Source organism: Equus przewalskii, chromosome 18 (genome assembly GCF_037783145.1).
Source record: "Equus przewalskii isolate Varuska chromosome 18, EquPr2, whole genome shotgun sequence".
Lineage (NCBI taxonomy): Eukaryota > Metazoa > Chordata > Mammalia > Perissodactyla > Equidae > Equus > Equus przewalskii.
The window spans coordinates 24104941-24129146 of record NC_091848.1 but is presented as its reverse complement, the minus strand read 5'-3'; the positions used below and the strand labels follow the sequence as shown (position 1 = coordinate 24129146).

The 24206-nt window shown below is 41.4% G+C and overlaps 1 protein-coding gene across 3 annotated transcripts in view; it reads left to right on the top strand.

Moving 5' to 3' along the window:
- The first annotated feature begins 2856 nt into the window (after positions 1-2856).
- Positions 2857-24206, top strand: part of ABCC5 (ATP binding cassette subfamily C member 5) — an 84852-nt gene continuing 63502 nt past the window's right edge. Inside the window, exons 1-2 of one of the 3 annotated variants that reach the window (XM_008525988.2) lie at positions 2857-3325; positions 6408-6591. In XM_008525988.2, the coding sequence (XP_008524210.1) occupies positions 6463-6591 (129 nt within the window). In that variant the 5' untranslated portion in view covers positions 2857-3325; positions 6408-6462. Of the gene's footprint in view, positions 3326-5998; positions 6096-6407; positions 6592-24206 lie in introns of those variants that run through there. The other 2 variants (XM_070582449.1, XM_070582446.1) reach the window with 2 other exon arrangements.

Below are 24206 nucleotides of genomic sequence, written 5' to 3'. Positions count from 1 at the left end.
GAAATGGTTTATTCCTATAATATTAAAACTTTTTTATTATGAAATACTGAAAGGCTACCAAAAAGTGCAGCAAATGATAGTAGAAACACACATGTACCCACCTCCAAGATTTGTTGAATTTTAACATTTATAAGTCATTTTTTAAAGAAATAAAGCATTACAGAAACAGATGAAGCCCCTTGTGTATCCCTCGCTGATCTTTTTCCCCTCCCACCGACACCAAAGGTAACTACACCTTGAATTTATTGTGTATCATGTCCAGGCATGGTTTTATATTTTTTTAATACATATGTGTGTATCCACAAATAACATATCATGTTTGCACATGTTTACAAAATTAATACAAGTGGAGTTATACAATGTGAGTCTTTTTGTTTTTGCTCAACATTGTTTTTGAGATTTACGCATATTGATACATTATAGCTCTTGTTCTTTAGCTGTTACATAGTATCCCACTGTACAAATATCATTATCTAGTTACCTGTTCTCTTGTTAATGGACTTTAGATTCTTTCCACTATTACAGACAATGCACAACGAATATACCTTCTTGTGCACATGTGTGGGAGACCCTTCAGGGCAGCTTTTCTTGGCTAATAGCATTAAGCCTTAATGCCCTAAGGTATTCATTGTGCTTAATGAATTAACTTCTCCCCTTGACATCTAGAATGATACTAGCTATGTGTTACCCTTGGGAGAATTGAGAAAATAGTCTCTCAAATAATTTTGTGCAGGGCTTAATTCACTTGCAGAAGCCATTGAGAAAAGCTAGTCTAAAGCATATACACAGAAGTGGAATTGCTGGATTCAAGGATAGGCATACATGATAGAAACCATTAGCTTCAACCAAATCTGTTCTTTCCTACTTCCATTGTAACAGAGTCATAGATGGCTCATAGCTGCCCAGCTGAGGATTACATTTCCCAAATTCCTTCAGTTAGATGTGACCATATGACTAAATCATCACCAATAGAATATGAGTGGAAATGATGTACATTGCTTTCTGGCTGCTGCCTTAAGACCAGATCACACCTCCTCTACACTCTCTTTTTCCTTCCTTCCACCTGGGCGACTGGTGATAGCAAAGAGCAGAGCAGCTTTGAAAGCCATATGTTGAAGCTGACAGAGCCGCCATCATCCTGGGTCTCTGACTGACTGCAAGGAGCAGAACTACACTGCTGATCTGTTTTACTCATTCAGGACTTCTACGCGTGAGAGAAATAAACTTCCTGACTTCATGCCACTGAATTTTAGGGGTCTACTGGAGGTCAAACCACACAGTCCATTTCCAACCAGCTAAATTTGGCCAAGTTGCTCCTTAATGTTGTTCTATCAATTGATACTCACTCTAACAGAAACGTGAAATATCCTGTCTCTCCAGATTCTTGACAACACTTGGTGTTGTCAGATTTTTGCATTTTCCTGTCAGATGGGCATGAAATGTTATCTCACTGCTATTTTAATGTTCATTTCCCTGATTATTAGTGAGACTGGGTGTCCTCTCATATTTGAGTGGCTGCTCAGGTTTCCTTTTCTGTGAACTGTTGCTACCATTTGCCTATTTTCCTATTGGGGTTTTTTGACATTTCTTATTGAGTTGTACAAATTATTTGTATATTTTGTATTGAAAAATTTCTTGGGGCCAGCCTGGTGGTGCAGCAGTTAGGTTTATACGTTCTGCTTTGGCAGCTTGGGGTTAGCCAGTTTGGATCCCGGGTGCGGGCCTGTCCACTGCTTATCAAGCCATGCTGTGGCAGGCATCCCACATATAAAGTAGAGGAAGAAGGGCATGGATGTTAGCTCAGGGCCAGTCTTCCTCAGAAAAAAAGAGGAAGATTGGTGGCAGATGTTAGCTCAGGGCTAATCTTCCTCAAAAAAAAAAAAAAATTGTCAGTTACAACTTGCAGTTTATCTTTTCACTTCATGGCATCTTGTACAGAAGTTTAAATTTTAATATAGTAAAAACTTACCAATCTTTCCTTTATTATTTGTTTTGGTATCTTATTAGGAAGTTCTTCTCTACTCCCAAGTTCACAAAGATATTTCACATTTTCTTCTAAACTTTTTAAAGTTTTCCCTTGCACAGTTAGGCTTTCGATCTACCTGAAAGTGATTTTTCTGCGTGATATGAAGTAGTAATCCCCGAGTTTTAAAAAAATAAGGATAACCAATTTTTCCAGCACCGTTTATTGAGTATTCTTCCTTTCCCTACTGATTTATAGTGTTATAAATCACTGTTACAGATCAAGTTTACAAAAATGCATGAGACTAGTTTGAGTTTCTAGGCTCTTTATTCAATTGCATTGGTCTATTAATCCATCCTTATGCAATTAAGGATGCATTAATTACTTCAGCTCTATGATACGTTAGTTTCTTCACACGGGCTAGTTGTGTAAAGGTGGACAAGTCACTTTACCTTCCTTTTTTTAAAAAAAAAAAATCTCTGAAATGGATCATCATAATACCTACGCATAGGGTGATTACAGAGATTAAAAGAAACTAGATGTAAGTAAGGCACCAGCTACGGAGCAGGTAGGCACTCGAGTAGTTACGTTATGATCGTGTTGAAAGTACAGATGAAACACAGAGAAAGAAAGTGATCAATCTCTTTGGGAACCTCAGTTTCATATATAAAAAGAAAGGGATGAGTTGGCATACCATTTTGTGGCTCGTGCCACTAAAACCTGTAATCCTGGGATTTGACTATCTAGAAAGCAGGCAGCACAACATTATGTGATGGGCGGGTGGGATTAAAGTGAGAAAACTGATACCAGCGAGGAATGCAGGGTAGAATCGTGAGTAAGCAGTCGTGAGCTGGTAAGTGCCACACAGATCAGATTGGGGGCTGGTTGGTCGCGAGGACACAAGAGGCTACCATGACCTTCACAGCGTTGTCCGGTGCATAAACGAACGCGCACCGTCGTGACCGTCCTGCCGACAAACACTGGGCTTGGCACCGACACAGGGCTACTGTTAACCCTCCTGGTCACCCACTGGGGCACAGGGCCTCAGAGAAGATTCCAGACAGGCTCGCAAAAGCGCTGGGAAGGATGGTGCAGAGCCTGGAGCGCGGTGGAAAGGAGGAGCAGCCTGCACCTCCTCCAGGGCTTCTACGGTGCTTCTGGGAAATATAGTCCTTTGCTGCGTACCCAGCCTCGGGCTCCTGCAAGGCGGACTACAATTCCCTTCAGTCTTGGGGATTCTTTGTGCAGCACGCTTGCGCAGTGTGGCGGCCAATGCCGCTATAAAGGCTTGTTTTGCTCTGGGGCTGATGCTCGGGAGCGTGGTCGAGTGGCCGGAGCGGCCGTCCTGGAGCTGGGGCACAGGTAAGGAGCGGCTTCGGCAGCACCCTTTTCCGTCTCCCTCGGTTGTCACGGGGGTCATCCCTGTGCGTTTCCTCCAGGGCTGGCTGACTGTGATCAGGGATACGAACAGTTCGGGGGAGGCTGGAGACCTGAGGAACGGGGCCTGGCCTCGCTCTAATCTCCCGCCGCCGCCTCCTCGGGACGCGACCCCTGAGGGCCCGCGGTGAGGCCCTGGTGTCGGAAGGCAGGTAGGGTGGGATGAGTAGTCTGGGTGCTGGCTGCATTCCGACTGCGGCCACCAGGGGGTGCTGCGCCCGCGGCCCGTGGGTGTGGGTGGCTATCACCTCGCCAGGCCCCAGCTGGCCGTCGGAACGCCCTAGGGCCAGGGCATCCCAGGCGAAGCTGGCGTGAGAGAAGCCTCCATCCTCAAGGTTGTGGGGAGGTGGCCTGAGGCACCCGCGCTCAAGCCGCACGCCAGAGCTTCTGAGCTGCCAGCGACCTTAGGAGTCATCCTCTCGTTTTTTGCCAATGGGTAAATGGAGGTTCGTGACAGAGGCACGCGCAGCAAACCCTTGGCAGAACCTGGAATGAACCCCTATTTCTTGACTGCCGTCAGTGCTCTTTCCACTTCCACCACACAGAGCTGCATGAGCTTTGTATTTATGACACAGGGGTCGTTTGGTTTCTGCACAGACGTGGGGAGGTAGGAGGCAGATGAGCAGAAGAATGATTGGCAAAGTTTCAGAGGGTTCTGAAGGAAGCAGAAGGGTCGCTTCTATATACTGGGGTCTCCAGCATGAGTACGGAAAAGGTGCAGAAGATTGGAGGCACAACAAGTGGATTATAGGCGGGTGGGAAATACCTATCTTTTTAGCTTCAGGTCTTGTGCACCTTCAGGGCCTGGAATGAGATTCCTGAGGTGTTGGAAACCTGCTAAGAAGGAATGTTGTAATGAAGGCAATTTGGAAACACCAGTCTGGCTAGTTGGGGTTCTTGTACTCCAGGCAACCCCCTCCCCCCATTCAGTTTCCCCTGCATCATTGTGCACTTTTGTCACTGCAAGGAGAGTGTTGATAAAAAAGGCAGTTGACCAAGTGGCCTCAACTCCGTTGACTTCAAGTCTGGGCACTTCTTTGGGATTCTCCCACTTCGATTATTCTGCTAGTGCTGTCACACAGCTCTGGCTCAAACATAAACAAAAATCCCTTCCCGTTTTTCCTCTTAATATCTGAATAAAGTTAACGTTTTAGAAAGAATTTTGAACAACTTTGAGAACAGAAGAAAATAGGGAAATGCAAATAGTATCAAAAAAAAGTCTGACCTGGTGATCCTTCCTTAGTTGCCTGCTTCAGATTTGGGCCTTGTTTCTTTCCAAAATCTGTCTGGCTCCCTAGCTCTTGGCTGGCCTCCATGTGGGGTGCCCTGTCTTATTTCCTTGAAACGCAGAAGATGGAGTTCTCCTTAGTGTCAAGGCCAAGAGGTGGTAACTTTGTGCCTGCTCAAGGGCTGGCTACTCTCACGGCTGTGCCTCTTTTCCCGGGAAATTAAAGAAGCTGGGTGTTAGAGGTGATGGGAAATTGCTTCCCACACCCTTTGTACATAGAATAACTTGAAATAAAGTGTTTGAAAGAAACTTTGGTTATCATGAGTTGTTAGACAATTGAGATGGTCTTTATGTTCTTCGTGACACCGCATTTGGTATTGTGAATGAGTAACTTTGCCCTCCTCCCTTTCAAACTCCCTCCCTCTCCTCCTGCCTTTGTGCAAAGTTGGACTAATCTTTTCCATGTCCAAATAATCAGCTAGGCTAGGGAACCTTTGGAGGGGAAGGTTGGACTTCTGTGATCCCTGTAACAAGATGGATTACGCTGATCTGCAGCTGCATCCTAACGTTGGGGACACTGGCAGATGCCAGGTCTGTTTATAGTTTAGGCTTAATGAGGTCTCAGTGACGTGAGAGCCGTGCTCTTGGTTGTAAGCCGGTGTTCTGTATGGTGCAGTTTGTCATTGGACAAGGTGACCTTGTTTTTTTCTTTTAAAGATAAGTAACTTAACATTATCAACTCAGGGTGCTTGAACCGGACCTCTGAAAGGCAAAAAGTCTAGCTTTCTTTGTGCTGGAAACACATTTCTCTGTGGAGGAGATTTAGTCCTTTTTATTTAGAGGATTAGTCAATGTTCTTCTTTTTTCTGATACCTTAAAACATAAATGGTAGCTGTCAAAATTTCCTCTGCAGAGCCGTACTTTGAAGTTATGGTGACAGCTAAGAATTTATGGAATCCAAAAGGCAACACAGCTACACTTCTTTAATTTCTAGTGAGGCTGGTCTGAAGGGTATTTTCTTAGCTTGCACCTGGAAAGCTTTGAGGCATGTTCGAGTCGGGGAAATGTTCTAGAGAGGTGTGTGTGTTTTATTTTTTCAGAAGTTACCAGAATGATGGATATGGCGTATGGATTAGAGTTAGCCAGGCAAGCAAAGGGTTTGAACAGTTTCAAGTAGATATTAGGTAAGACTTGGTAGTATGGGGTGGGGAATTTGTTTTTTAATAATAGCTTTGTTGAGATATAATTTATACACCATGAAACTCACCCCTGGTATATTCGCAGAGTTGTGCAACCATCACCACTATCTAATTTTAGAAGACTTGCGCTACCCCAAGGGTAATTTGTTTTTAAAGATAAGGTATAATACTGTTTTGCATTTTATCTGTGTAACTCCAGGGAGCTTTAAAATAACGACAGCTAACCCATTACCTCATTAGAAAAATGCAGAGATGGGATATATCATTGGTAGAGAAGTGTTTTCTAAGTTTTCATTTCATAAAATTTAGTAGGAGAAATGATATCCACTTTAAAATTGTTTTCTAATCTTTATTTTTCCTAAGAGGTGGGAGGAAATAATTCTTCTTGATTCAATTACACTGAATTTTTTTCCTTTAAAAAATGAAATGGTACTTGAAAATTTTTTGAAGAATTATTTTTATAGATAAAACAGTAGAAAACTTTAAGGCGTTTGTCCCATTTTTCTTGTTTTAAAGCTCTTTCATATATAATTAAGCACAATTTAGAAAGTATCTGTTCTTGATGAATTTTTAATTTCAGAAATCCTCAAGTGAAACCAAGAGCGTGTGAGCCCTGGCACCTCCACTCAGAGAAGATGAAGGATATTGACATAGGAAAAGAGTACATCATCCCCAGTCCTGGTTATAGAAATGAGAGGGAGAGAGCCAACACTTCTGGGCAGCACCGAGACCGCGAGGACTCCAAGTATAAGAGAACTCGACCGGTCAGTATTTCCTGTCCTAAGCCCCTTTTCTTATCTGTTTGTTGTGCTAGACCACACCTTATTTTTTTCATATCATGCACTATTAAAAAGAAGTTTCTTTTTCTTTATTGGCTTTAGGTCACTGTTAAGAATTTATGGTTACATATGAAGGAGAAGGAGAGGTCAGCTCTCAGCCTCCTGCCTCCTCCCTGGTGCTCTCCTCTGTGCCCCATGTACCTTCCTTTGGTGCTTTCTGAAAAGACTTGGCCTAAGAGAAGACAACTTATGGGGGTGTAGAGGGCTGGGGAGGGAGCAGGGGCAATAGGAACAACTGAACTTCATTCTTGTACTTCAGATGGGTTTTTTCCTCTGCCTCTGTTGTTTGTGTTTAAATGTGGCTGCTTTGGAGAGGCTCAGATTTCAGAGCGTACTTGGAACCTTCTAGATTGTTGTGGGATAACCAGTACGTTTTTCAAGTAAATCCATGAATGTAAAGGAGCTCTTAGATAATAATCTAGTTTTTTCCAAGGGAAGTAATGAATATACATTTTAAACCAGAGGAGATATCTTTCTTCTTAGGAAAAAAATTATACCTTTTCTTAAATTGCAAAAATAAGGAAGAATGGGGGTGACTGGGTTTAGGAAGTTGAGGTTTGTGTTCGTGTATTTTTTATGTGAAAACTTGAGAAAGATACGGGTTTTGCAAGTGACACTGGTCTCTTTAGCCAGACATTACTTGTCCCTCTTTGGTGTGTGAAAGCTGTTGTCTTATTAATCAGCATTTTCTCGCTAATGGATGTTTTCTGTCCCCACTGAATGTTATAGAATGCTTTCCCATTCAGGCTTAACTTTGGAGAAACATAGATTCAATGTAATCAGGGTCAAATCCTTAAGGTGCCAGTTTTGTAACTTTTTTGTATCCTTTTGTCAAGACCTTATGTTAATTAAACATCTGTTGAATATATTCTGAGTGCTAGACACTGTTAGTATAGCCCTTCAATCTGGAAAAAGTTCCAGAGGTAATATTGGAGCAGAGCTATGAAGGAGGATCAGATGGGGATGCTTTCAAGCTACTTATATCATCTGTGTCTTAGTGGTTTATGAATAAAATTGTATTGACAGTAAACCTAACTCATGGGATCATTGAGGATTAAATAAGATAATATGTATAAAATGCTTAGAGTGGTGCCTGCCCCATAGCCTGTACTCAATAAAGGTTAGCTCTTAGAATTAGTTGTCTAGAGCGTAGGGTGTGTAAGAGAAAATTCTGCATGCCATGCTAAGAATCTTAACACTAGGCGTTGGGGAACTATTGAGAGTTATTGGGAAAGGTTTTTTTTTCTTTCAACTTTTTATTTTGAGATGACTGTAGATCCACATGCAGTTGTAAAAAATAATACAGAGAGATCCCAATACACTTTATCTAGCTTCTCCCAATGGTAGCTTCTTGCATAACTACAGTACAATATCACAACAGGATATTGATTGAGCTTGATACAATCCATCCACCTTATTAAGACTTCACCAGTTTTACATGTAGTCATTTCTGTGTGTATTTTATGCAGTTTTTTCACATGTGTAGATTTGTAGGACCACCACAACAGTCGAGATACAAAACAGCTTCATCACAAGGATCTCTTGGCTACTCTTCTATAGCCTCAGCCACCTGCCTTCCCCTTTCCTCCAGTCTCTGGCAACCACTAATCTGTTATCCATCTCTGTAGTTTTGTCATTTTAAGAATGCTGCATAAATGAGATCATGTATATGTAACCTTTTGAGATTGGCTTTTTTCACTCAGCATAATTCCCTTGATCTATCTAATTTGTTGTGTGTTTCAATAGTTCTTTCCTTTTTATTGTGAGTAGTGTTCTCTGTTATAATATACCATAGTTTGTTTAACCATTTACCTGTTGAAGGACATTTGGGTTATTTCTAGTTTGTAGCTATTACAAATAAAGCTGCTTTGAACATTCGTGGATAGGATTTTGTGTAAATAGAAGCTTCCATTTCTCTGGATGTATGCCCAGGAGGGTAATTGCTGTGTCATATGGTAAGTGGATGTTTAGTTTTATAAGAAACTTCGATACTCTTTTCCAGAGTGACTGTACAATTTTACATTCCCATCAACAATGTATGAGTGATCCACTTTCTCTGCATTCTTGCCGGTATTTGGTGTTATCATTACAGGCATACCTCATTTTGTGGTGCTTTGCAGGTGTTGCGTTTTTTACAAATTGAAGGTTTGTGGCAACCCTGGGTCGAGCAAGTCCATCGGTGCCATTTTTCCAACAGCATTTGCTCACTTTGTGTCTTTGTGTCACATTTTGGTCATTCTTGCAACAATTCAAACTTTTTCCTTATTATTATATTTGTTATGGTGATCTGTGATCTTTGACCTTACTATTGTAATTGTTTTGGGACGCCAAAAACCATGCCCATGTAAGATGGCAAACTTAGTCAATAAATGTTGTGTGTGTTCTGACTGCTCCACCAACCAGCCATTCCCCCATCTCTCTCCCTCTGCTCGGGCCTCCCTATTCCCTAAGACACAACACTATTGAAATTAGGCCAGTTAATAACCCTACAATGGCCTCTAAGTGATCAAGTGAAAGGAAGAGTTGCACATCTCTCACTTTAAATCAAAAGCTAGAAATGATTAAGCCTAGTGAGGAAGACATCTCGAAAGCCAAGATAGGCCGAAAGCTAGGCCTCTTGCGCTAAACAGTTAGCCAAGTTGTGAATGCAAAGGAAAAGTTCTTGAAGGAATTTAAAAGTGCTACTCCTGTGAACTCATGAATGATCAGAAAGCCAAACAGCCTTATTGCTGATATGGAGGAAGTTTTACTGGTCTGGATAGAAGATCAAACCAGCCACAACATTCCCTTAAGCCAAAGCCTAATCCAGAGCAAGACCCTAACTCTCTTCAATTCTGTGAAGGCTGAGAGAGGTGAGGAAGCTGCAGAAGAAAAGTTTGAAGCCAGCAGTTGTTGGTTCATGAAGTTGAAGGGAAGAAGCTACCTTTATAACATAAAAGTGCAAGCTGAAACAGAAGGGCTGATGTCGAAGCTGCAGCAAGTTATCCAGAAGAGCTAGCTAAGATCATTAATGAAGGTGTCTACATTAAACAGCAGATTTTCAATGTAGACGAAACAGCCTTATATTGGACTTTCATAGCTAGAGAGGAGAAGTCAGTGCCTGGCTTCAAAGCTTCAAAGGACAGGCTAACTCTTGTTAGAGGCTGATGCAGCTGGTGACCTTAAGTTGAAGCCAGTACTCATTTACTATTCTGAAAATCCTAGGGCCCTTAATAATTATGCTAAATCTACTCTGCCTGTGCTCTATAAAGGGAACAACAAAGCCTAGATGACAGCACATCTGTTTACAACATGGTTCACCAAATATTTTAAGCCCAGTGTTGAGTCCTACTGCTCAGAAAAAAATATTTCTTTCAAAATATTACTGCTCACTGACAATGCACCTGGTCACCCAAGATCTCTGATGGAGATGCACAATGAGATTAATGTTGTTTTATGCCTGCTAACACAACATCCATTCTGCAGCCCATGGATCAAGGAATAATTTCAACTTTCAAGTCTTATTATTTAAGAAATAAGAAATTTTGTAAGGGTATAGCTGCCATAGTTGGTGATTCCTCTGATGGATCTGGACAAAGTAAATTGAAAACCTGGAAAGAATTCACTATTCTAGATGCCATTAAGAACATTTGTGATTCATGGGAAGAGGTCAAAATGACATTAACAGGCGTTTGGAAGAATTTGATTCCAGCCCTCATGGATGACTTTGAGGGGTTCAAGACTTCAGTGGAGGAAGGAACTGCAGATGTGGTGGCAAGAGCAAGAGAACTAGAATTAGAATTGGAGCCTGAAGATGTGACTGAATTGCTGCCATCTCATGATAAAACTTTAATGGATGGGGAGTTGCTTCTTATGGATAAACAAAGAAAGTGGTTTCTCGAGGTGAAATCTACTCCTGTTGAAGATGCTGTGAAGATTGTTGAAATGACGACAGAGGATTTAGAATATTGAATAAACTTAATTGATAAAGCAGCAGCAGGGTTTGAGAGGATTGACTCTAATTTTGAAAGAAGTTCTGTGGGTAAAAAATGCTGTCAAACAGCTTCTCATGCTACAGAGAAATCGTTTGTGAAAAGAGAGTCAATCGGGGCAGGCCTGCTGGCGCAGCAGTTAAGTTCACATGTTCCGCTTCAGCAGCCTGGGGTTTGCCGGTTCGGATCCTGGGTGTCGACCTATGAACTGCTTGTCAAACCATGCTGTGGCAGTTGTCCCACATATAAAAAGTAGAGGAAGATGGGCACAGATGTTAGCTCAGGGCCAGTCTTCCTCAGCAAAAAGAGGAGGATTGGTGGCAGATGTTAGCTCAGGACTAATCTTCCTCCAAAAAAAACCCCAGGAGAGTCAATTGATGTGACAAACTTCATTGCTGTCTTATTTTAAGAAATTGCCACAGCCACCCCAACCTTCAGCACTACCACCCTTATCAGTCAGTAGCCATCAACATCAAGGCAAGACCCTCCACCAGCAAAAAGATTATGATTCACTAAAGGCTCATGATGGTTAGCATTTTTTAGCAAGAAACTTTTTTTTGATTAAGGTATGTACATTGGTTTTTTTAGACATAACACTATTGCACACTTAATAGACTTCAGTATAGTATAAATATAACTTTTATATGCACTGGGAAGCCAAAAAATTCACGTGACTTGCTTCACTGCAATATTTGCTTTGTTGTGGCGGTCTGGAACCAAACCTGCAATGTCTCCGAGGTATGCCTGTATTTTTATTTTAGCCATTCTAATGGGTGTGTCTGATATCTCATTGTAGTTTGTTTTTGTTTTTGTTCTCCTGAGGAGAATTTTCCCTGAGCTAACATCTGTTGCCAGTCTTCCTCTTTTTGTATGTGAGCTGCCCCCACAGCATGGCCACTGACAGACGAGTGGTGTAGGTCCACACCCGGGAACCCACCCCAGGCTGCTGAAGTGGAGTGCGCCAAACTTAACCACTAGGCCACCAGGGCTGGCCCTCATTGTAGTTTTAATTTGCGTTACCTAATGGCTAGTGATGTTGAGCTGAGACATGATTTTTAAGACTCGCGTTTTACTTTAGGAAGATTAGTTTTGAGGCAATGTGGAAAAAACCTGTCTAGGAGAGAGAGACAAATGACAGGGAGCAGTCAGCAGTCACATGTGTCAGTGCACGTGAGAGAGGCCAGGAGTCTGTGTCCAAGCATAATAGTGAGGGTGGAGGAGAGGGGAGAGATTTAGGGGCATCTCTGGAAGGGCAGGGAAGCATTGGGGTGCCTGGGATTGGTGGTAAGAATTTAAAACTATTAATGGACATATGGGAAGAGAAGGAGAAGATTTGGGAGGTAAGAATGAGTGTGCTTTTGAACATGTTAAATTTGAAGTGCATCCAGGTACAATGATCAGCAGATAGTTAGAGCATAGGCAAGAAAGAGAACAGGGAAAAAATGTTGGAGTCATTAGTGTGTCTGTGTAGATGAAGCCTTGAGATGAGCAACTTACCCATGATGGCTCCCAGAGCAGAAAGAGGGAGAACCTGGGAAGCTAGTATGTGGTCCTGTGAAGTTTCTGGGGACAGCGTCCCTGTCCACTGGGTTAGGGGAGAAGTGACATTAGGGTATGCAGTGGCAGCAGCAAGCTCTTCCTCTGTAGGGGAAGAACTGGAAATGGAGTCACTGTTGTGCCTTTTATCCCCTAAGTTATTAAGTCAGGTACCAGACAGCAAGTTTCCTTCATGTGACTGAGCCTCAACTTGAAGAAACAGGAAGGCTAATACCGCTTTTATAAAATTTGAGGAGTCCGCATGAGTTTCATTTTCATTATCCTTTCATGTTTCCTAAACTTTTAAATTTAAGTACTGTTTTCCTGATTTTTACCATATCCTGTATCCTCTGAATTTTTTTTTTACTTAAAATATTTCTTTTACTCTACTGTTTTTTTTCCTTTTTGCTCAGCCTTGACCTAAGCAATCAAATAATGGGATTATGCAAACTATTTTTTACACACATTAAAATGGATGCAAAACTGTCAAATGTTTTCAAAAGTTCACATGCCATCTAGAATCTTCTTGCATGTTGCTTGTCAAAACCCCAAATCTCTTAGATACATTTATCTTGCACTTGTCTCATATGATAACAGTTTGCTGATAGAGGGAACCAGCAAGATGACAAAAAAATTTCCGGTTCAGAGATGGTATAAAAATAGATAGTTTAAGTAGTCGGGAAGCAGACTATATAAGCATACAGTTTTTAAAAATGTAAGCAGCTGATTGGGTAGAGATTACAATGTCATGTCACATGATCATAACCATCATTTCTATATTAATTGTTAGAGAGGAAATCTGGGACAGGACCTCCCAGATGCCAGGTATGCCTAATAACCATCAGAAATAAAAAAATAGTACCTCCAAGTAGCAAAAAATAAGGATACATCTGTGGCTCTTCATTGGAAAACAAGGTTTCATTCACCACCATTAGCCTTTGATAGGGTCCGGTTGACATGGAAGCGTGAAACTGTCAAACTGAGGTCAGGTAAAGCGCCAAGGAACAAATCCTGATTTGAAACAGGCCAGTGATTTTTTTTTTTTCGAAGCTGTAAGCAAAGTGGCACAGTCCACAGTTTGCCCATGTCTTAGTATGGTGACCAAATCTTTCCTTTGGAATAGTCTTTGGGAAAATTGCTCTCATCACTCACATCTTCAGATATTTGTATCATATCTGCTTAGAGATAAAGTAAAAATAATGCATTTTCACATCTACCCTTTGTTTAGGGCAGTTAAGGTAATGCTTGTGGCCACACACAATTTGATGCTTAACAGACTTCCTTTAATCTTGAAGTGTTAATAGGGGTGCCTTCTGTTACTATTAGTCCTTTGAGCCTAAGTATTAACCTTGGCTGGCGTAAGGCTGGCATCGTTTCAACTAACGTGAAGATTTATGTCTGGACCACTCCATCACGCTGTTACTGTGTCTGAGGCATGACGCTCCAGGCACAGCTCCTTTTCATATAAATTGCATTCATCTATGCACATGTGGATCACATAACTCCATGAGCCCTGGTTTGTTTGTGTTAAGATTGTGCTGTTGATTCATTTTTTAAATTTAGCAAACATTTGAGCACTCTGCAGATGCATGCACAACCCTGAACAAAGTAGTCTGGTGCAGATGAAGATAGATTGATGCTGGGCCGGCCTGCCCTCCAGTAGAAACGTAAACTCATAGGCGTGTACACAGATTACTGTAATTTAGGTGCTGTGGAAATTAATAAGAAAGACAGAGTGCTTTGCTGTTTGAGATCAGGGAAGACGTCAGGAAGAGGCAGCATTTGATTGGAAACCTTAGGGATAGGTAGAATTTGGAGAAAATGAAGAACATGCCTGGCAGAAAGAGTTATAGATGGGGAGGATGAGGCCCCATTGGCTTTAAGCATAAAGTGAAGTCACAGAGGTAGAGGGATAGGTCCGTGAGTTTCAGATAATCTATGTTCTTGAGTAATAGGCCAAGCAGTTTGGATTTTAGTTGCTTTAAATTAAAATTTAAGCAAAAGCAAGACAAAGCTATTTGATGCTTTTATAAGCTTTTTTTTGTTGTGGTCTTTGGTTGTTTTCTTATTACTCTCAAGCCAAAGGCAAGGGTGACTTGTTTTCCATCAGCATGTCTAATCTAGGAAAGGAGGAAGAATGGAAAATAAGCAGAAGTCGATTAGAGTTCATGTGCCATTGTTACTGCTCACTCTTTTTTTCCCTTCTCTCAAGTGTTCCATTGGTGGAATTTTATTTCTACCAACTTTAGAGTATTCTGCCTGTAGGAAAGGTGGCAAAGCAAGTATTCACAGAGTCCAGGGACCCTCACGTAGTGTCTCCTTTGGTTCCATGTTAGCCTGACCCTTTAACCTTGGTTGGAGTTTTCATAATTAGTGAATTGAAATATTTTGGTGAGCTGACTTATATCCTAGAGATCAAGGATGTGGCTCTAATCTCTTACTAGAAATATGATTCTAAGATAAATTATTATGAAAGAATTATGGTCTCATTATAGAAAATGTGCAACTTGTAGAAGATTATAGAAAAAAATAAATCACCCTTAACCCCTCTACCCAGAGACAACTATTGTTATCGTAAAATAGTTTTGTCTAGTACTTTACACTTTTAGAGACTTTGAAAGCTTTTCTTTGCGGACTAAGGGTATATGAATTTGCACCTTTATGTTTTCAAAGTCAAGACTATTACCTATGAGTCTACTTGGTTTTAGGAAGGAGAGCAGGGTAAAGGAGATTATGCAGTCTCTGTATTATTCTTCTCTTGATTGGTACTCAGTGACTCAGCAGATTTTCTGGACAGTCAGTGATAGGATGAGTAAGAATGCCTGCTTTTTTTTCTTTTCCCTGTAGGCATCCATAAAGCTTTATAAAGCTCAGTACGGGTGTGATACGGTATCTGGCATGGGGCCAGATGTTGGTCTCCAATAGCAGTCTGGAGCTCTCCGGTGGAGATGACAACAGCGCTGCTATTGGTGCAGAGCCCAAGTGGCTTTCGTGCATGGCGACTGAATCTGCAGCGCCGTGGGTCTCCTGAGGTTGGCCTGCTGCGTGATCATGAGCTCCTTCACACAGTCTGCCGCAGGGCTGCTGCCGCCCTAGGAAATGCTGCTTAAGGGAAATAAATATAGCCTGTTGGCGTGAAAGGCGCTTTCTGTCAAAAGGGAAGAAAAGTCGTCGAACCAGCTTCCTGTTTTTTTGAGCAGTTTTAATTACCTAGGTCTTTATTTTGTTAAGATATATGACTTGGAAGTTACAAATGGTTAATGAAAACTTTTTAATGAAATCTTGGTTCTGCTTTTGGGTGGCCTTTTGCTAATGCTTTCTTTAATGTCTCACCATTCTTCCCCCCGCTCTTGATCAAAAATTAAAAGGTCAATGCCAGGAACGGGAAGCAGGGCCTCCAGAAGTCTTTGCGGTGGTTGAACCTGTCAGTATCAAAATTACAGACTAATGGGAAGTTAATTTGGTGCACGGAAGTCCCCTGATTAGCAGAATTAAGCTTGTCCATCCCTTCCCTCTCCACCTCCGTTTTAGGGAGTTATCCTATTTAGATAATTAAATGTTGTATGTTTTAATTATTTAAGATTATTTTCTGAATTAGTTGTTCAAAGAACCAACTTAACTCCGTTGTTAGATATCCGATGAAAACTTCTGTTTACCAAAGCAGATACGGTTTCGAGCAGTCACTTAGTTTTCTTAAATGTTGCATCCTCACAGTAGAGAAAGAGCCAAACTGCCCACATCTTTACCTTGTGTTTGCTTCTCACCATTGTCAGCAGTTCCAGTAAAAGGGTCACCTGACGGGACCGCTAATGTCTCATCCTGGGCGTTTAACATGGACACACTCAGGCTACTAGGCACTAAAGGAAGTTTTATTTACAGATTATATTTTGGCTTTTGTTTTTAAAGCTAAAGCCTGAAAATCTTGAAGAGACTTTGTCCAAAGCAAAAGACTAGCATTCTACTATCTAAATTAATGGTTCTCAGTTCAGGCTGCATATTAAAGTCACTTGAAGAATGTTAAAAAAATAAAAAATTGATTAGGGCCCTATCCCAGACCAATTAAACCAGTCTCTGGGGTAGGGCTCAGGCATCAGTGTTGTTCCAAGGCTCCCCTGGTGATCCTATTATGTACCCAGCACTGAGAACCTCAGTGCTGGATCTCATGGAATAAAGTCTCTTCTATCCCCTTAACCAGCGGGGCTCCAAGAGTTTCCTATGAGTCTTTTTTCCCCCGTGATTCATTTTCAGTTTAATCCTTTGAAACCTTATCATTGTAATAACACAGTTAATCTCACACCCAATGTAATAGGAACTTTGAATAAGTTTCTTGGAATTTAGCTTATGAAACGACTGAAAGCCCTCAAAATCCTGCTGATTATGGGGTAATGCTAGATTATGAACTGCAGAAAAATACCTGTTTTCCCATGGTGGTGGTGGTAAGTTATAGGCATTGGGTTCATATATTTCCCCATGTGAATTGTATTAATAACTGATCCTCGGCATGAGGGTAGCCCGGCGTAGTTGCAGCTGAGTGAACTCATGCATAGTTAATTCATAGCTGCTCTGTGGGAGGGCTGGGATTAGCAGGTGCCCTGAGTTTGAATAGTAGGCTCTTTCTACTGTATTCCACTTCCTCCGCTTGAAGGTTGTCTTCTAGAATTTTGCCATCCTTCCTGATTGAAGTGGCCGCCATTTGGGAGTTCTTAAGGGAAGTGCTTGAGATCATGTGAATAACCCAATGAAGTGAGGCTATGGTGAGAATTGGAAGAGAAATGTCCTTTGTAGTTTTCTTTAGCTTAGGGAAAGCCTGAGGTCAGCTGGTCTTGGGAGGGCATCAGCTTTAAATTTCTTTTTTAGTTTAAAAGAAAATTTAAATTTTTTTTATTAATTTTTTTTTTTTTTTTGAGGAAGATTAGCCCTGAGCTAACTGCTGCCAATCCTCCTCTTTTTGCTGAGAAAGACTGGCCCTGAGCTAACATCCGTGCCCATCTACCTCTATATGTGGGACGCCTACCCCACAGCATGGCTTGACAAGCAGTGCCATGTCTGCACCCGGGATCCGAACTGGCGAAGCACGGGCTACTGAAGCAGAACATGCGAACTTGACCACTGCGCCACCGGGCCGGCCCCTAAATTTATTTTAAATTTAATTTTTAATATGTTGAATCTCTTAAAACCTGTATCTCCTTGTATGACAATTCCCCTTAAAAGTTTGTCTTTCTAGATGTTTGTCATAAAGGCAGCAGTGGGTCAGAAAAACTTTAAAACTTGGGCCAGAAGGATTTCTAAGAAGAGGCTGCCCTTTTTGTGTTTAAGATCTTGTGAATTAAGGAGAGGAGGAATATGCTGTGGGGTCTGAGGCCTGTCCATTCTGACTGTCCCCCAATACTGCTTTCTTTGTGGGGCGTGCCAGACAGGAGTATTGCAGTCTTTAACCCCCTTGGAAGCTGAGAGGTGCCTGTGCATTGCTGGTGGCCGTCTGCCGTCTCTGCATTCAGCAACAGCTTGGATGGTTCTCAGCCCTCAGGCTTGGGTAGGTTACCCTGCTGTTGTCCTGCTGTCAGGAAGGGATTTTTCAGCCTGGGCAATGATTTCTGGCCCCTCGTATATTGTCCCAGGGGCCTCCCTGCAGGGAGAAAGCCCGTGGTTGCCCTGTCAGCAGACATTCCACTCTGGCAGCCTGTTAAAATGAGATGGGACGAACCAGATAAGCGGTGGCCATGCCGTGTGTGCTCGGAGCACTAACGATCACAGCCACGGGGATGGTGTTAGTGTGCACAGAGGGGGGCTAGTCTGTTGAGCAAGCATCTGTGTTTGCTTATGGATTGAACGTTCCTCGTTTCCCTCACCAGATGGCACTTCTGTGACTGTGTTTCCCTGACCTTTGTTTGAACCATGGCAGAATCTGAATTTCATTGTCCCCATTTAGCTTCCCAGTGTCCCCACCCTGCCCCGTCGTCATAGCCTTGGTAGGAAAAAAAATGCTCAGTGTCTTCTGGCCACATAGTCCTCAGGAGGATATGCATGGCAGTCATGTTTCCTTGTTGAATGTTTTCTCTACTCCCGGGTCAAGCAGTATTTTCCCTTTGGAATGAATCAGCTGCTGTGGAGTCCTCTCTCTGTGGCTGAGTCGTCTGGTCATGAGGAGCCTTTCAGTCTGCAGTGCCCCTTAAGAGAAATAAAGAGAAATGAGTGCCCTCATCCTGTCTCAGAAGAAGCTTGAGAAAGTTACTTCTATAAAGGATTTAAAGCATCGTAAGGTAAACAGCAAATAGTCCTCATAAAATACATTCCCTTAGATCAGTGTACATCAAGCACGAAGTATGTTAGCTGGTTAGCTATGTGGGGTTACCTTAGCACTACTGACATTCTGGGGCCGGATCAGTCTTTGTTGTGGGGGCTGTCCTGTGCATTGAAGGATGTTCAGCAGCATCCCTGGCCTCTACTCACTGGATGCACAGTTGTGACAACCAAAAATGTCTCCAAATATTGCCATATGCCCCCTGGGAAAGCCAAATCACCCTCTCTTGAGGACTACTTGGCTAAACTGTCCAGTACTGTAGCCACTAGCCACATGTAGCTATTGAGCATTTGAAACATGGCCAGTCCGAATTGAGATGTGTTATCTATAGAAGATACACACCGGATTTCAAAGACTTAGTACCAAAAAAGGATGTAAAATATCTCAAATTTTTTATTGATTACATATTTAAAAGATAGCATTTTGTCTATATTGCATTAATAAAAATATATTGTTAAAATTAATATCACCTATTTTTACTTTTTTAATTTGGCTATTAGAAAGACTTGTTCTATTTGTGGCTCACATTATATTTCTGTTAGACAGCACTGAGCTGGAGTGTTGATCTACTGTAATTAATTATTTTTCTTTTTCCTTTTTCTCCCCAAAGCCCCCTGGTACATAGTTGTGTATTTTTAGTTGTGGGTCCTTCTAGTTGTGGCATGTGGGATGCCGCCTCAGCATGGCTTGATGAGCGGTGTCATGTCCATGCCCAGGATTCGTACTGGCGAAACCCTGGGTTGCTGCAGCGGAGCACATGAACTTAACCACTCGGCCACGGGGCCGGCCCCAGTTTTTTTTTGAAGAAGAAGATTAGTCCTGAGCTAACATCTGCCACCAATCCTCCTCTTTTTGCTGAGTAAGTTTGGCCCTGAGCTAACATCTGTGCCCATCTTCCTCCACTTTATATGTGGGACGCCTGCCACAGCATGGCTTGACAAGCACACCCAGGATAGGAACCAGTGAATCCCAGGCTGCCGAAGCGGAGCATGTAACTTGGCCACTACGCCACTGGGCTGGCCCCTGATCTACTGTAGTGTAGCCATTAATCTTGTATTAAGCATTTAGTTCCCAGTAAACCATTGGATTTAAATTATTGTTTTCTTTGAAAAGTTTTCCTGTAGACATGAATGTTATGGAGATAAAGAGCATGTAAAGTGTTACATATTACCAGTTTGCTCTCCTTAGCACCTGCCAGTGGCATATTAAAAATTGGTCCACTGTTCAGATGACATATGTCTTCTATTTCCTTCCTTCTCGTATTGGATATCTCTATTTTTAAGGTATATGTGGTTGTATCTTAAAATTTAATTTATATTTCTCAGTTGGTGACATTGAATTTAGAGGCTGAGAGAGAGAAGCTTTTGAACCAGTTTAGTACATTTTTCTGGATTTTGATCTTTTATAGATCCTAAAATGTAACTGGCGTAAAGGCAGTGACTTTGAGGAACAGGGTCTGCTTGTTCACTCCTGTGTCCCTGACACCTAGAGCAGTGCCTGGCGCATAGTAGGCCCCTAAGTATTGTTGGATGGATGGATAAAAACATCATATATTTTTCAGTAAAGACTGGCTGTTCAAAATATATTATTTTATTAGTTACCTGATCACTCCTTTAGCTTTGTTCTCCTTCCCCTTAATGCTCATTTCGTTATGCAGAAAGTTTTCCTTTTTGTAGTGAAACCCATCCATCTTGCCTTTGATAAGTTTCTGGCTTTGAGGGAAGCTGGAGACTATCTCCCTTCCATAGCTGAGCTAAATAGTATGCTACTTAATTCTCTTTCTTCTGTTTGTTTCATCATTGTTATGTAACTTTTTGGGGTTAATCCCAGATGGGTTAACATACAGTGTGAAACCTGGCTCTCCATTCATCTCCAATCTGTTATTTATTTGTCCCGACAATGTTCACTGAATCATGTTTCCTACCCCATTAGATTATTTACACTGTCTTGTAGTAATCCTTTATAGCTTAAATATATTGTCTTCTCTCTTGGTTCGTTTCCATTTTTAATACATTCAACCTTAGAATATTGATAACTCACTTTACAGAATGTTAATATGGTAGGATAAACTTTAAACAGACACGCTTTTTTCCCTGGCATGCTTGGCCAGGTAAGCTTTCTCAGGAAGCCTGGAGCAGAAGAGAAGTCGTGCATCCAACCAAATAGTTAGAAGTACGAGACATCTGTGCAGTGACTGGCAGGGAAGTATAAAGATATTTTTATGTTTAAATATCAGTCTGTAATGTATCTATCTTTTGCATCTGCTAATCTTTGGTTTAAAAACAATCAGGAGGCTGGCCCGGTGGCATAGTGGTTAAGTTTATGTGTTCCACTTTGGCAGCCTGGGGTTTGCGGGTTTGGATCCCAGGTACAGACCTATATACTACTCATCAAGCCACACTGTGGTGGCATCCCACATACAGAATAGAGGAAGATTGGCACAGATGTTAGCACAGGACCAATCTTCCTTACCAAAAAAAGAAAGAAAAAAATCAGGACCCGAATTTGCAATTGAGTAAAATAGTTTATTTACGTTCTACTATTCTAACCATGTACTTGTGACTTTAAGTTTGGAATCTCTCATTTGCTTATGAAGAGGTTAGTTAGGAGAGTCAGAGTTTATTTTAATCTGATCCTCACCCTGGGGAAGAGAGGACAGCTGTCTGTAAAGTTACATCTGAGGTCATTCTGTACAGTGGTGACTTATTTGCTTGTTTTTTCTTTGAAAGGCACATAGCATAGTGATTAAGAGCCTCAACTCTGGAGCCTGGATTCAGATCTCTGCCGCTGCTTCCCACCTGAGTGCCTCAGTTTCCTCAGCTGTGAAATGGGGGAAATAATAGTACCGACCTCACAGGATTGTTATGAGGATTAAATGAGTTCGTAGTTGTAAAGCATTTAAAACAATGCCTGGCACATAGTAAATGCTATGCTGGTTGGTTATAAATTAATTTGCCCATATTTTCCTGTCATCTTCAAGTAAGCAGTTTGCCTTTACAGATACATACTAGTTAGGAGATCTGGCTAGAGGTAGATTGCCCTGGCTTCCTCTTTTCCTTGCTAAAGTCCCGGGGTGGGTAGGATAGCGGCAGCCTCAGGTCAACAAAATAGAACTGAAAGTACTCAAGCTAAGAGCAGTTCTCTTTTGCAATAATACTGGATACATATTCTATAATAATAAGGTTAATTGAGCAAACTGGATGGATGTCTAATTGCCAGAAGTTACATTCTTTACTCCTGTAATCCCACTGATGGAATTTATCCTAAATGAATTGGAAAGAGAAAAATAAACTATAATTGTTTATTATACAATTAATAATCAGATCAGTGGGGAATCTAAATCTAAAGAAGATTCTTCAGTGGTGTGTCATGCAGCATTAAATCATATTGCAAATTGTGAGGCAACATGAAGATATTTTAGTTGACATTGAATAATAGGTACCTAGCTCTGTACTACACTAAGGGTCAGGGATGCAAACAAGAGTAAGGCAGCGTGCCCTCCAGGAGCTCTCACCAGAAGCATCCCACTGCAGTGGTACAGGGACTGGGAAAACGTAGAAACGAGGAAATAAATTCCCTGATCTTGAAAGAGTCAGGGAATGCTAAAAGAAAGAGGAAATAGTTGAGATAGGCCTTAAGATTTATCAGATGAATAAATTGGTATTATAGTTAATACGTATTAAGTGTTTGTTATATGCCCAGTACTTGCTAAGCACTTTTCATTATCCCATTAATTCTTCTCAACACCATGTGGTAGGTGCATGCACCATTGTGAAAATGAGTAAATTGAAGCTTAAACTGGCTAGGTAACATGCTGGTTGGTGACACAATCAGCATGCGAACCCGTGTCTGTCTTCTGAAATCCATTCACAATCACTGTACTTCACAATGGCCTCCAACTATGGGAAAATTCTGTCTAGGGAGGTATTCATACTTTAAGACCATAAAGAAAATAGTTTTATTGGAGTAAGAAGATTTTCTCTTGATTTTTGTGATAATGTTATTTTAACATTCAAGAGTTCTTGCCAACACCTAAGCATCTGTTGCTTATTGTTTTGAGAGACCTGTTTCTGAAGGAGCTGGTGCGGCTATGGAGCAGGATTGTTTCCTTCAAAACAGGGGATCCCGCATAGATCCTCTTATGTCCGTCAGATATTTCATTGTCCTCACCTAGGCAGTGAGTAAGATACGATGAGATTGACAGTTCGGGAAGTAATGTAGGAAAGAATAGCAAAAATGGGACATGACTTGGGAAGCGGGTTGCTTAGAGTGGCAGCTTTTGATTCTCTTAGATCAAGAATATAGACTTCTCCAATACCTGTACTGTGGGAAGTCCTATTCTATGTTTTATTGTTATGTGAAAATTTGAGGATTGGTGCTAGTTTAACCACTTTTATGGAGGTTTATCTTTGTTGGGGTAAAATTATATGGGGTTTATCTTTGTTGGGGTAAAATTACACTGAATGTCTTGTTCTAGCATCAAAAGCAGTACAAGAGCCCTCAGTCTCTGTCATGTGACAAGCATTTGATGATGCTGGTGTAGTGCTCACGGGATGCCGCGGGGAATGAAACCTTGCCTGTAAACTCATCTGAGACCTTTTTAGGAGCCTCTGCATTTGACATTCTCCCATACAGGAAGTAACTTACTACCCAGGAGATGGTGGAACATGACATCATTATATACAATCAAAGGAACAAAACTCCTGCAATAAGAGGATTTTGTTGTTGATGTTAAGTCCATTCACTTTTCTGTTCGTATATTTTGATGAAAACCATAACTAGGCATTTTAGTGATGAAGTGAAATTAGTGTACTATACACATAGAAATTGGCATATTCTGATTCATATTCCAGCGTCTGGAACAGTCTTGCACATAGGTGCTCAGTACATTATTTGTTGAAAGAATGAATGAAAGAAGATGTGACGATTTTAGTTTCCTCTTAATGCTACTATGTTATTCTCATATAAGAATGCTAATGGATGGCATGCCAAGTTTTCCTTTCCTTTTTTTTTTTTTTTAAAAGATTGGCACCTGAGCCACCATCTGTTGCCAATCTTCCTTTTTTTCTTTTCTTCTTCTTCTTCTCCCGAGAGCCCCCCAGTACATAGTTGTATATTTTAGTTGTATTTAGTTGCCCTTCTAGCTGTGGCATGTGGGACACCACCTCAGCATGGCCTGATGAGCGGTGCCTTGTCCACGACCAGGATCCGAACTGGCGAAACCCTGGGCCACCAAAGCTGAGCGCATGAACTTAACCACTCGGCCATGGGGCCGACCCCAAGTTTTCCTTTTCTGATGCTGTAATGTCAAAAGATGTTTATAAAACTCTCCTAACTCTTGAACTTGGTTATTCTGGAAAGGCAAAAGGAAGAATAAAGTTGGAGATATCACACTACCCTATTTAAGACTTACTACATAGCTGCAGTAATCATGTTAGTGGTATCAGTGGAGGGATGGACAAATAGGTCAATGGAATACAGTCCAGAAATCGACCCACAGAGGTATGGCCAACTGCTTTTTCCATAGGTGCAAAAGCAATTTAATGGGAAGATGATAGTCTTTAACAAATGGTGTTGGAACAACTGGACATCTGTAGGCAAAAAATGAGCCTTTACCTAAGTCTTACACCTTAAACAAAACTTAACTCAAGGTAAATCATAGAGCTAAATGTAAAACTATAAAACTTTTTTTTTTGAGGAAGATTAGCCCTGAGCTAACATCTGCTGCCAAT